This window comes from Corvus brachyrhynchos, unplaced genomic scaffold, assembly GCF_000691975.1.
Source record: "Corvus brachyrhynchos isolate BGI_N302 unplaced genomic scaffold, ASM69197v1 scaffold12, whole genome shotgun sequence".
Lineage (NCBI taxonomy): Eukaryota > Metazoa > Chordata > Aves > Passeriformes > Corvidae > Corvus > Corvus brachyrhynchos.
The window spans coordinates 1268462-1282799 of record NW_008237885.1 but is presented as its reverse complement, the minus strand read 5'-3'; the positions used below and the strand labels follow the sequence as shown (position 1 = coordinate 1282799).

The 14338-nt window shown below is 42.9% G+C and overlaps 1 protein-coding gene and 1 long non-coding RNA gene across 2 annotated transcripts; one reads left to right on the top strand and one right to left on the bottom strand.

Annotated features, from left to right (window-relative positions):
- The first annotated feature begins 2498 nt into the window (after window positions 1–2498).
- On the top strand, window positions 2499–7148 carry LOC108446297. Its single transcript, XR_001861444.1, has 3 exons — window positions 2499–2609; window positions 2822–2952; window positions 6528–7148. It is a non-coding gene; the product is annotated as an uncharacterized LOC108446297 (long non-coding RNA).
- Window positions 7149–8278: 1130 nt separating this feature from the next.
- On the bottom strand, window positions 8279–13132 carry LOC103614480 (2-oxoglutarate receptor 1). The gene is given in 2 exon segments (XM_017732628.1): window positions 8279–9579; window positions 9582–13132. Coding segments are annotated over 2 exon segments (624 nt in total). The 5' UTR covers window positions 9948–13132; the 3' UTR covers window positions 8279–9321.
- Between the last annotated feature and the right edge of the window lie 1206 nt (window positions 13133–14338).

Genomic DNA, 14338 nt, shown 5'->3' with positions numbered 1-14338 from the left:
CATTCTCCTCAAGGTGCTATCCATGTCTGTGGAGAAACGCTATGGGATTTGATGTATTTCGCTGAACCCAAGGGGAAATTTTGATGGGTGTCTTTACACACACAGATGTAGGTGTATACATCTCCCTTTGCCTGTGTGTATGTGTGTGAATTGATTATGATATGAATGTTGTGAATATTCTGAATCTATAACAACTCACTGTTATAACTGTAGAAAACCCTGTGGAATCACTTTATAAATGCTACTTAATGTAGCATTTCACCCTCGAGTATCTTTAGCTCATCTGCTTGGGAGCAGTAGTGAGGAAACTTTTGTTGATGAGATGGTGCAATTCATGGACCCCAGGAAGACAGGAACAGAGGACTTACTCTAAAGCTGATGCCAGGTGTCTGGTTTAAGCTTTGTAAGCCAGTTGAAGAGCCTTCAATATCTCCAAAATCCTCACAAACAAATGAAAAAGAAGGTCCCAGAACAAAGGTCATCTCTCTCTCTTTCGATATCTTCAATTCACACAAGAAAAGGAAATTTTGTACAAAATTTAACATCAGATGCCACCCTGAGGCAATTACTTGGTGAAAGAGCACAGCTGCTGAGATCCATCTGTTCTTTACCAAATCCAGCTTCTGGGCTCCCTGGAAGAGAGACTTTCTACTTTTCACCTCCTGTCACAGACTTCTATATGACAATAACTCTTTCTTCAATAAAATATTACTTTATTTTTCAGAGTGATGAAGACAGAAGATTTTTGCATGAGACGTGCATCCTATGAAGTACTTCTTGCAGTTATTATGCCAAGGACAGGTGGTAGAGGTATTGATAACCACAGTGTAGAGAAACGTGAAACAGTGTAGAAGACAACAAATGCAGCCCTGCTTCAGATTCCAGATACCTCTCCTTAGCCTGTGCCAGCATCCCCCAGACCCACCATTCACACTTTACAGTACAATTCAGGTAGAGAATATATAATTTAACCTCATTTGGCATGGCTGTATTTCAGGATTACTACTTCTTCCTTTGTTCCCAATACTGTGCTCTGAAAACCTCTGCCATGGATTCACGTGCTTTATTGCAGTGAAAACACATCTGGCTGCCTGAAGGGCTCATCTCTTTGGCTCATTAGGGCCACAAATGTAATCCTTCTCTGGGCACATCTCCTGTTTAGCCCTTTGATGTGACAAGTGTTGAGCCTGCTGCCTGTAGAGATGCCTAGTTTCAGCAACTCACTCGGCTGGAGAGAGAGTTGTTGCCACCCACAAGACTGGGGCCAGCAGATGGGACCTATCCAGAACAGAAGGGCAACAGCAGAGGTTTTCCTTTCAAAAACCCACATCTATTTAGGGGAGAGATGAGATGAATGCAGTGCTCATGACAGCAAACACTGGCATGCTGGTCTTCCGAAGTACAGTTAATTCAGCCTTTAATTATCCCAGCTGTGGGAGGAGTCCCAGCTGCAGGAATGGCTCTGAGAGCTCTGCTGCTTTGATGGGCCTTCTTTGGTTCTTACTTCTGTCAGCATAAACAACTTATGTTTCAGAAGATTGAAGCAAATCTTTGCTTAGCATTCAAAAAAGTCATTTAGCTCACAGAGGTGATGCTTTGGGGTCTTAGGACATCTTTGTTGATCTGGGACTAAATAAATAAACTCAGAAAATACTCTGAAGCACGGGACTTGTTGAATCAGTGTGAAAACTTGCTTTGGAATAGTCAGAATATGTGGTGAGGAAACCTTTTCACGGTGCCCTTATCTGCAATGCAGGGAGCTCCCTGAGACAGCCAATCTCACCTGGAAAGAAACTGCTCTTTCAGGGAGAGCAAGAGGAGGAAGATATGTTGATGCCTGCAGCCATACTTCCCCTCCTACAGCAAGATTCAGAGAAACCTGTCTGCATTTCAGCAGTGGAGAAATGTGTGAGGAGAAAACACAAGCCATCATTTCCTGCAATGGTGGAATGGTCAATAATAAAAGAGAGAGATAAATACAGCATTTGATGTTTCTGACTAGGCCATCGGGAGAGGGTGAATTCACTTCCAAAGTGGATAAAAACCAATTCCCTGTATTTATCCTTTCTAACTATTTTAAATTCTTAATTGGCCACTATCACTGTTTGTAAGACAACATCTGCAGGGGTAATGCCAGCTGCATTTCTGAAAATCAGAAATCTATATTTTCCCTAAATCTGACTTACGGTTTACTTGTTTATAACAACATAGCCACTCCAGCTGTATTTGATTTAAAAATACAAAGCAGAGATTATGTTTCTTTAGAGAAATTTGGAACAATGCTCCCACCTTGCTCTTGCAGATGGTATAAACATATTCTTCCTTTTCCCACTCTTTGCTGCTTCTCAAGCACAGATTTGCTTTTCCAAATCAGACACCGCTTTTCCGCATACTCTATGCTTTTCCAAAGCGATCCTTTTACTGGAAGAGTTTTGTCTACCCTCTAGTGGGAATTTGAATTATAGCACCTGCAGATTCCAGCTGCGGAAGTACGGAAGGCTGAAGTCCCTTGGGCACAGCCTGGAATTACAGCGCGTCCAATTTTCATGGGTGTTTCCAGCAAAGACGATGCCCCATTCCTGTCCTTCCCTAATCTCAGTGACATTCAGGTTTGGATTTTGGCTAAAAGGGTGGGGATTATGTTTGCTGGGATTTTGTTATGGTAGAGGGACAGATTTAGTTTTTCACTGGCGTTTGCTGACAAGTATCTAGCTCTGCTAAGCAAGTATAGCTGTATTAATTATGCTGAGTCAAAGTAAGGATGGAAATTTAGAAGATGTATGATAAATCTACGTCTTAATTCCATTTGCTCTTCTCCCAGGAGAAGAGAAGTTCCAAAGGCAGAACATGGGCTGCTGGATGTGTATTAGTGTCTCCAGGGAGGGGCCTGGCCCAGCTCTGAGGAATGATAGCCAGATCCATGTGCTCTCCCGGAGCTGGCACACATACATGGTGAGTCGTGGTATCCTTCCCCTGGGTGAAGGCAGCTGGCTAATTATGTAACCTATTTCTGACCTTTGTGCCCCACAAAGAACAACCTCCCGACCTGTGCACACATTTCAGCCTGGAAGGTTTCCCTGTGTACTGCTAATATTTTGTGTTAACCTGCAAATTAGAAAATACTTGATAGAAACCTGTAAATGGGATGAATACAGCTGTTAATTACTGGCTCTTGGCTAAGATCACACACAGTGGTAGCAAAATAACTTTGGTGAGCTGGTCCCCCGAAACCTTCTCTGAAAGAAAACAGGAGTGGTCCTTCCACAGATACAGAGTCTGATGGGGATGAAGTAGGGCCTGAGTAGTGTAGACACTGCTCTAACTCAAATTTTATTACTGAAGTGCCACCACTGAGCAATCAAGACTCCCTTGAAAATCTTTCCCTAAGCCTAAAATGTACTTTGTAAAAGCTCTGGGCTGAGAACTGATCTCTTCCCCGCTTGGCTGCTAATTTGCTTTGTGACTGGAGGCAAGTCACTTAACTCCCCTGTGCTTCAGTTTCATCACCTGTAAAATAGGGATGATATATAAATATCTCAGAGCAGCTTACTAGCAGAAAGGTAATGTGAGGAAACTCCTCTAGGCAGGTGCTGCTGCCTTGTCTGTTAAGATAACTTTCTGTTGATAAAAAATATCATGAATTGAAGGCAAAAGAGAATTTCCAAAAAGACCTATTGCTTGAAATTGTTGCACAGTGCATTTGTGTGCCACTGTCTGCTAGGTCTTCTTCATTTCTGAGGCCATAAGAGATTGGGCCAGCCTGGCTCACTCAGTGGAAAATTGCCCCTCTGGGATCATTTGGGGCTGGAAATAAATCCACTCATAATGCTTTCCTGCTTTGTGCCAAGTCCCCTCCTTTTTTTGGTCCAGCTGTACAGATCTGTAACCAGAGCAGAGCTGGAGTTTTTACCTTGGATACCCTTTGAGGCACCTACAGAGAAGATGTTGTCTAGCCTGGTCAGCTGCAGGTCCAGGGCATCGCTTTGCCCAGTGGCTGCATCATGAAAGTCCTTGAAAACTAGAGGAGAGATGTGCAAATATCACAGGGTGTTCTCGTGGTAATATCAAAACACTTTGTCACAGATCTGCCAGCAAAAAACAGTGCAAGAATTGGTGCGATAGTGCACCAATTCTGACAAATGCACAGAAGTTGTCGTGAAAAGGCCCTATGATGCAGCCAATTATCTTGTGCCATTCAGGGGCAAATGGGAATCACAAAGATTTTAGCAGAACTGTTAGAAGGGAAAAAATCTATTTCCTAATCACTTTCCCAGAAAGCTGATGGGTCTTAAGCAACTGAATGGGTCTTAAGCGGGATGCAGTGAAGGGAAAGGGAAAGGAGTAACCTGCTATCAGCTTTGCTGGCTTGGGTAGCAGGGATCACGCTGGAAACAGAACTGTATTTAAAAAAAAAACGCATGAAGGAAGATTACTCCAGGAGCTATACTTTCTAGCTTGCTTTATTAGTATTCAGTAAGTCATTGTCTGTCTGCATGCAAAGTTGCATTTCTTTCTGCTTCACCATATCTTCTTGCACTATTTTACAAAATAGAAGGAAATTCACAAAGTAATTTGAAAATCATGCTTTTCCTTTTTTAAAAAAACAAACACAGAAGCTCAGAACTTTTGTTTTTCTTTTAAGAGTGGAGAGCATCACTGGTACTGTAGTTTCCAGGCATCCATCTCTCTTTTGGTTCAGAAATCAGTGATATCAACCATTTTGGGTAGTAAAGAAACTAAGGAGTAATCTTAGAAGATAACCCACCTTATAATTCAAATACCTTTTGAAGTTCCAGCAAGGATGAACCAAACATGCTGTTTATTATACTTTCCTGCAGCAGCTCTGAAAAATGGTTTCCTCTGTGTATTTTAAAAAAATCAGCATTTCAGCTTTAAATTTTATTTTGGAAAGATATGCAGCTTGGTTTACCAACTTTAAATGTCTTCTTCTGCTTTTCTCCAAAGTACAGCTCTGACTGAAAGCAGGAATGCAATTTTTTCTCCTGCTTTAGGAGGCATCCAACTCACTCTGCCATCTACCATGGCACCCTGTAGGCTAGGGCATCAAGTCAGAAAAACACCTTAGTCAGAAGCTCTATTCCAGATGCTATTTAAAAAACAGGCATTGAAATACATTTTCTTTAGCATAAATGGGTTTTCCGTGTCCTTGACTCAATTGTGTGACATTTACATTGAAGTGGCATCAGCTGGCACTGTTGAATGACTACTGTCACAAAACATAAGGGAGCTCACAAAGTATTTTCCTTTGCATCTCTTCTCCTTTTCTGGTGGCAGGGAAAAGCAGACTGAGTTCAGAACTGGTAGGACTTCAACAGTGATGCCCTCATTTGTTGTTTGCTGCTTTAAAGTTTAGGGTCACTCAACCTGCATTTTCAGAGCAGAAAATATTGGCAGATGGAAGCAGTCATTCAAAGTTCATTTTGCTCACTTAGCCTTATCAGCAAAATGGCAGCATCTGTGTGAGGTCTAAATGACTCAGTGGTGAGCCTGGCATTGCTCTGCACTTCGTGTGGCTCTGTGCACTGTTACACTGCACAGCTGCTGCAGCAGCACCCCAGCTGCATATATATAGATATACCATTACATTGGGACAAAATTGAAGCCTTCTGTCACGGCAATATCCAACACAGACATTGTCAGAGTAGACCATTCCCAAGCTATTTTAGCCTTTCCCTCCACTAGCTCTTCACCAAGCTATTCATTTTGATGCTACATGCAGTCTGCTACACAACTGTCTCCTTAGGTGTTCTGCAGAGCAGCCAGATTAGGACAGATTTTGTGAATTCTCTTTTATGCAGAACATTACTGTCAGTATTTTTGCTCTCTGGGAGGTTTGAATATAAGGAAGGCCTTTTTGCTTTCGTTTCTTTTGGGAACATGTGAACTGGGGAGAAAAGGAAAAAAAAATTGTTGATTGCCTGCCTGGACAAAGAAAGATAGAAAATAGCTCTGCTGCAATCTGCGACAGTACATGAGGAATATTCACTGTGAGGAATAAGGCTTGACTTGTCTACAAAAACAGTTGGCAGCTCCAAAGTGTCACCTTTAATGTCATCAGAGTTGACATTCCCTTGAGAGGTTTACCTTGCAGAGCTATTCTCTTGGTCCCTCTGCAGTCCCAGACAGAGAGCAGCCTGTTGGTGGGTACTTGAGCTGACATGGCTGTCCTTGCAGACAAACCTAGCAAAGACTTTTGATAGAAGCCTGCTTACTGGTGCATAGCTATGGTGTGAATTAGCCTGCAATAGTGTAGTAATTTATGTAGCTATGTTGTCACACTGTGTATAGAGCTTGAAAAGTGTCTCCTGTTTACTGCAATTGAAGCACTTATCCTTGTTTCAGCTGTAAACTTAACAGCAGCTAAAAATAGAAGCTATCAAGCTTCACAGTAAGCAGAAGGAATGAGTTGCATGAGATAATGATCTCTCAGTCCTGCAGAGCACCTGAGCAGTCCTTGAGTGCTTTAAAAGTGTCTGTGTTAAGGTTGAACTTTTCTCCTCTTCCAGACCCAGCCATGCTACTGGGAGACATGACTGCCCTTCTCCTGGAGGTACTTTCCCCACCAGTCAACTACAGCTCCAGGACTATGCCCTAATCTACTTTGGCACTTTAAAATCAGCTAGTTTAGCCCAAACTAAATGAAGCGACATGGTGGATGAGCAGGTGAGATAGGAAGAAGGCAACCAAGTAACATCTATATTAAGGAAAGAGAGGAGGGGGCAAAAATGTAGCCCCTCTCCAAGTCACTGACACTGTGAGACTGTCACTCTTGCTGTTAGAGGTGGAAAGCCTTAAAAACTTCCATTTCACAATTCTTACCTTCAGCTGCTTCATTTTACATTGTACATGTAGTTATATTGAAGAGCTTCTGCTTGTGTGTGATAAGCTCAGCTTGGGCTTGAGAACAAAGAGCTTCTGAGAACAAGAATTAAAAATGCTCTGACAGAGCAAAAAAGATAATCTTTAATCCACTCCTTCAGATGTATATGTCTAAGTGGTAGACACATCTTGTTCTTTCACTGATGTGGAAGAGGAAGAGAATTTGTGCAGCATGTTTGTACATTTTGCCCCTGTTGGAGAGTTGGGATGTTATGAATCTATGTCAGAAAAAATTTCTTTTGTGTGAATCACCTTGTGTGTTTGTCTAACTTTCGGGTTTGAATTAACTATGCATATGTGAAACCAGGTAGCTTGACCATGATTGATCACTATCTAGTGGCAACCTGTAAAATTTGGCCTTTGACAACAGTGCAGAAGAGGAGAAATTAAACTAGAAAACATGTCAAAAGGTGTGTGGCAGTGCTTCTGAAAGACATATCTGATGGATGGTCCTTTAACAAAGTATTTTAAATATCTGCAAGGCATCATAAACACTATATTTTATTTATACATCTGCTCTTTTTGCCACAGTAGACACTGTCAGCCCACTGAAACTGTCAGCTCCTGTCGAGCCTATGATTCATGGTAACCACAGATCTTTTTCTACAAAACTGCTACCTAAATAATGGTTTCTTTTTTTTCTCCTTTTGTGCTTGCACAATTCATTATTTCTACTTAAACATAGAACTTTGCACCTGTCACTGTTTAGTAGCACCCTATGTCTCTACAGATCATAGTTGAAATTTGTCAGCTTAATTTTGTCCTCTCAGCTTCATGTAAATTTGTAAATATAAGAACCAGACTTTGTTTCATCATCCAACTTGATAATGAAAACACTAAATACCCCTGAACCCAGGACAGACCAGTCAAATGCCCACTCAGTGGCTCCCCCTGCTCTGATAGTAAATCACTAATATCTTGACTCTGAGCATAAACTCTGAAACTAGCAAAAGCAGTTTCCTCCAGACTGTTTCCTTAGTTTACACACAAAAGGATCATCTCAGGTAATCAAAACTTCTTCTGGAGTCAAGATATATGACATCATCTTATTTTTCATGTACAAGCCTGTCAATTTGTTGTAGTAGGAAATCAGAATGATCTGGGATTATACACAGCTGATAGATTCATACAGGCTGGTACACATCTGTAATCATCTTCTGTAGACTTACATATACACACACACACACACACACACACACACGCATTTTTATATAAGGTCAAGAATAGAATGGATGGGGCTCTAAGTAACCTGGTTTAGTGGAAGGTGTCCCTGCCTAGGGCAGGGAGGTTGGAACTTGATGGTCTTTAAGGTCCTTTCCAACCCAAGCCATTCTATGGTTCTATTTTATATATACACTTATATGTATTTATATATATATATATATATGTACACACACACTTCTATATATACTTACATATCCTCGTATTCACCATGTATGTCCTCCTCTCATATTCTCCTCATCCTCCCCTAGGCCAGCTCTGAGATTTCACCATTAAATTGCTCAGTGCCTTATGATAAAGTTCATTTGGTCCATCCAATCTGAAAACATCTGATTTTTATAGGAGCTTCCTAAGTGTGTAATTCAGTGGTTTCACCAACCATGACAATATCTGCTGTGTTTTACTTAGGCTGTAATAAACAAAGCACTACATCAGTGACAACACTGAAATCAGTGGAAGTTGTTCTCATGTCCAGACTAAGCTCTCCATGTTTTTGTAATCAATAGCAAAGCCCAGAGCTAGAGAACCCTGTGTTTCCCAAATGTCTTTGGGAACAGTCTGGCTGGATGGTTTTAAGTTTCACCTTCAAGGTAGCTTACAATCTTGTCTTTTATGCTGTCTTTCTTTGGTTGCTAAGAGAGGTGTATATAAACCTGCTCCCAAGACAGCTTTTTGACAAGTACTCTACTGCAGGGAGAGGGCAAAGTCAGCTGCAATTCTTGCTATCATACCAACACAGCTGCCTTTGCAGGAGCTTACAGCACCAAAGCCATCCTGGGTTTGCTGGAATTTACTTCAAGGGAGTCCTTCACAACTTTAACGTGATTTCTGACTTGGTCGCGTAAGTTTTGCTGCTGGACTACTTGCTCCTGGATATATTTGCTCCACTTACACCTTGAGGAAAGAACATGGCTTGCTTGAAAATGTCTCCCACCATGACATAAAGTGATAGGTTGCCACACATGTTGAGTGGAGCCAGTGGCCAAGAGACACAGTAAGCAGAGTGGATTTGTTCTCCATGTTACAGCTGACTGGACACAAGTGTAGTTAACCTGAGCTGTTGCTTTAATGAAAGCTTTCGTTAAAAGATTGCTGTTTATGTTATCAATTCTAATATTGTTTGGAAAGTTTTCCTTCTGATCTTAGGCAACAGAGTCACCCAAAAGACGTGGAAGGGGAAGAAGCCCACATAGAAGACCATCAGGAGGACAACAGCAAGTCTTGAGAGCCTTCTGTTGTGGGGTCAGTGGCCAAGATACAAATGACGAGTGCATAGCACAGAATCACCATCAGCAAGGGCAAGAAGAAGGCCAGGCTGGTCAGCAGCCACCTGATTGTGCCCAGGGTTTCAGAGCTGGTAAGGTTAAGGCATAAGGACCTTATGTTTTGTGTCCCTTTTGAAGAGATCAAGAAGTTGACAGGGCTGACAGCTTCCAGTGAGATCAACCAATCTCACAACAAATGGTTGTGCAAGCCACCACTGTTCACCACTTCCTCTGGATGCGGAAGAACTTCATTGTGTGAACCATCACCTTGTAGTGGAAGGCGCTGAAGCAGGTGAGGAAGAGGATGCTGCTGTACAATTTGAAATGGAAGCTGAAGCAGATGAACTTGCACATGAATTCACCAAAAATGGAGTGCTCCCCAGTGTTAGTGTATCCCAGACAGTGTACCAGGGAGGGAAGGCAGGTGAGGAAGAGCAGGTCTGTGAGTGCCAGGTTCAGCCTGATTGTGCTGCTGCTCTTTCAAGGCCTCATCTTGAAGCTGTAAACACAAATGACAATGAAGCTTTCTGGGAAGCCCACCAGGAAGATCATGTTATACATAATGTGGAGTTACAAAGTCTTCAGACCAACTTCCACGCAGTGCATTTGGGAAAATCACCCTCAGTGTTTTGCTGGGTGAAGGAGTTGGCTAAGTTGTCATTTGTTGTGTCCATGTTTTCTCCTTAACTGTTAAGGAAGGGAGAAATGTTTAGTGTTCACTGACAGGTAAGACCTCCTCATATCTCATTAAAAACAACTTAGAATCAGGTGTTTCCTTTCAACTGCTCATCAGTGCTCCTATTAAAGTGGCTTTTATGAATAAAGAAAGACCTTGCTGTGTTGATAAGAATTGATCTTGATCTAGAAGCCTTTTGTCATATCTATATAGATCCAATTTTATTTTAAAATACATATTTTCAGGAAAGGACCTGCATAGGCACAATGAAGCTGTAATACAAGGGATTCCCAGGCCCACAGTGTTTGATGTGTGTCACCCGGTATACAAAGTTCACTTTCTGCTCTCATCAGGGGTCAAATGGAGAAAAAGGACAGATTAGTTGTGTGGTGCTACTGACCAAAAGTATAGAGGGTAATGTCCAGAACATAACTGTTCCATAAAAGGCATTTGGAGCTTTGTTGGTTAAGTAAAAAAAAAAAACCACAGAGCGGATGTTGGAATGTTTTCACATTCCTTTTGCTGCTGGAGTTGGTTAACATTTTTCTTCTTGCTTTTTTGGAAACCACTGATAGAGGAATATTTCATTATTTTAGTTCATTAACAAGATTGATGTTGCCAAGAAATAAGTTATTTTTAGGCTTGTCATTAGCTGCTATGTAAATTTCCATCCCTGTAAAATTTTTAAATGGTGTTTTGCTTTGACATTAGTCTCAGATAGAAATTTTCTGAAACATCAGAATAAATTAATCCAATTTTGTAAAGCAGCCAATTGCAAGATACAATATGGGACATGAGCAGGATTCGAGGAAAGTAAAGACAGCATGGTATACAATCTCTACAACAGAAAATAGATGGTCACTGATGCACATAGCAATTAACTGTTAACATGGCATTCAATAAATGCATTTTCTGTGAAGAAGTGCCTTCTTCTAAAATGGAGCAAGTGTTCTGCTGGAAAAAAATGAATACATCTCTAGCACAATTTTTTCCAGAGAAATGCAACTTCTTATAGGATGATGCCTATTCTCAAATTACTGTGGCCTGGATCCTGTTAAAATGGATCCTACTGAATCACTGCTTCTATTTCTTGTTTCACTCTGAATTTTCTTGCTGTAGCTTCTACCCTCACTTTTGAGATCGCAGAGAGAAAGGTTGCAGGATTCTAATTCAAATTTGTGTAGAACGCTTGGTTCAAACATATTTAAAATACTTTGAAAACTGTAGGTGGAGCTTGAGAAGACGAATGCCAAACACTGGCAATGGTTTTTTAAAGAGCGAATCAGTTTTAAACCTCTTGTCATGGCTGGGGATGGCGCAGGAGTGGTTTGGATTAACCCAGTGGTCCTAATTCACTGTTGTGCACAGATGCCGTCATTCCCAAACAAACTTGAAGCCTCTGCTGTGGCTAATGGCTAAACTGGGCTGACAGCAGCGGCCCCACCCTGCAGTAGCTGGGCTGTGCTCTCTGACGCCGGGAACGCCAGGGCTGTGTGCATCCCGCTCCTTACAGTGCACAGCTATTGAGCGAGCTGAAGGGCATGGCCGGGCGCTGCTCCCCACACCACTTTCTTTGTGGTTTTGTGAGACTTTCATTCTGTCAGCAGCTTGTTTACCATCAACCAGAGTGCTGTTGCAGCAAACTATAGAGACCAGAGGGCAAACGCCTGTGATCACCAAAAAGCACATCAGTGGCACTCAACCAACCGTGTGGTCCCTGCTGGCAGCCACTGGCCCTTAGGGGCTTTGGGGGCCTTCACTATCAGTGTGCTATATGTTATGGCTGGATTCAGGTCAAGGAACTCCCTCAGAAGCCAGACCAACTCCCAAGCCCTGCACTGGTTATGGAAACACAAAGTGAGGACAAGTATTGCAAGAAAAGCATGTGTGTGTGGGGTTCCAGTTCTGGACTGCCCTAAGATAACATCAGGTTACAGCACGGACCAAAGGAAGGAGACAGCAAGTCTTTGCTATTGGCCTTGTTATTTTGCTGCCTGAATTACAAATAGAATTTAGACAAAACTTAAATCTAATTAAGGAACAGTTTGTACTTGTGGCAGATTTTATCACACTAAGTAATTGGCCATAATGGCACTTCTGCAGCCCAAGCTGAGGGCAAATGATATATGCTGTAGACACATAATGAACTTTAAATAAATTATCCAAATGCAGAACTCGTACTAGAAGGGAACTAGATTATTGAAATAGAAACCCTCTTTCAGTCCTAATGGAGGAGTCACTGCTTTATTACATGGTGTTCTTTACTGTAACCAATTGATTGGAGTCACTTTAAAAAATGTTGTGATTGCATGTCTTTAATTGTAGTCACGTATAAGGGAAACTTGTCTCCTTCTGCATTGTGATAATTTAATTACAGCCTGCTGGAAATAAAAGCCAAATGGCTGCAGCCATGGCAGAGTAACCTAGTGCCAGTAATTGGACTATATTTCACACAGATGTGTTGCTGAATAAATTAAATAGAATTTGGCTCACAGTGTTCAACTCTTCAACTGACTTAGATTTAAAAGACACAAATGATATACTCAAGGATCAAGATGTGAGCCCTCCTTCCCTTACCCTTTGTAATTCAGGAGATATTTTCATGCAGAAAGAGCATGTGGATTTAATTCAAGTGTTGGATGCATACCAGATAAGTTTAATTTGTTCCATACTTCATCATCTTGTATAACCCTTTGCTCATCTCTCTCCACTTTGCCCTGCCTCCAAGTTCCTACCTTTAAATCAAAATATGCATTTTACCTATAAACCTTTAGTGTTGTCTTCTCTCCTCTTCACAGCTGTTTTCTTAAATACCTTACTCCAGCTGGCAGAGTTTGCTTTTAAATTCCACAGGCTTGTGCAGTGACATGGGCTGGGAAAGCCCACATGGGCTATCAGGCAGGTTGTAGGAATGTTCTCACTCTGTTCCCAGGTTTCTGCCAGGTGAAGACAGCATGGGCTCCACGGTGCTAAATGAGAGCAGCTCTGCCCCCTCTCACCTACCTGCAGACTACCTGCCATGTCCCCAGTAGCGGGGCTGTCCCAGTGTCACCTGTCCTCCCATCTGGCCTCCAACACCTACTTGGGACATAGGCACCTACCCTGTCTCACTCACAAAATCAACTGGGACTGCCTGTAACCTGCCCAGTTTGGCTGGAGTGGATTGCTGTGGTTGCTTCCAGCCCTCAGTGAGGGAGGCAGGCCAGCAGCGCTCAGGCAGGGAGAGGCAGCTCAGTGCCTGTCTGAAGGATTTCCCATCCTCCAAGTCCCACAGCACAGCACAGGAGAGGTGGGAGATGGGGAGCAGGATGGGGAAAGAGCAGGGTTTTGAACTGGCAGGAGCTTCTCTGTAGAGAGCTTGGTGGATGCTGGGAGCTGAGACCAAACCCTTGCCTCTCAAGGAATGCAAATGTACCCATGCTCTCCAAACTGGGAGGTTGGTGGGACCTGTTGTCCCTTCTGCATGGATGGACCTGGCTCTGAGAAGAGCAAGGACTGTGCCACTGGGGCTCAAATGAGTCTTGTGGCTGGGAGAGATATTTAAGACCATGCGCTTGTGAGGGCAACCCAGCTGGAGGAGGGTTTTGCTGGAGAAAAGGATTGCATGACTGACAGACAACTACCCTGGCCATATTACATGACTGATACACTTTTCTGCTGACATGGCTAGTCCAGAAATCAGAGGAAAGGCTTTGTAGAGAGATCTGGAGAGGCTGGATTGATGGGCTGAAGTCAACTTCAGAAGGCTCAATGAGGCCAAGTGCCAGGTCTTGCACTTGGGTAACAACCCCACACAGCACTCCAGGTCTGGGGAAGAGAGGCTGGGAAACTGCTTGGCAGAAAAGGATCTGGGGGTGCTGTTCAAGAGCCAGCTGACCATGACCCAGAGTGTGCTGTTGGCCAAGAAGGCAAATGGCGTTCTGGCCTGTATCAGCACTAGTGTGGCCAGCAGGACCAGGGCAGTGATTGTCCCCCTGTACTCAGCGCTGTTGAGGCCACATGTCAGGTGCTGTGTTCAGTTCTGGGTCCCTCACTGCAAGGAAGACATTGAGGTGCTGGGGTGTGTCCAGAGAAGGAGCATGAATCTTACTCACAGGGGTCTAGAGATTAAGTCATGTGAGGAGCAGCTGAGGGAGCTGGGGGTGTTTAATCTGGAGAAAAGGAGGCTCGGGGGCAACGTTATCACTGTCTACAACCACCTGAAAGGACCTCTACAACTTGTGCTCTACAGCTGCCTGTAGCAAGGTGGGGATCAGCCTCTTCTCCCAGGCAACCA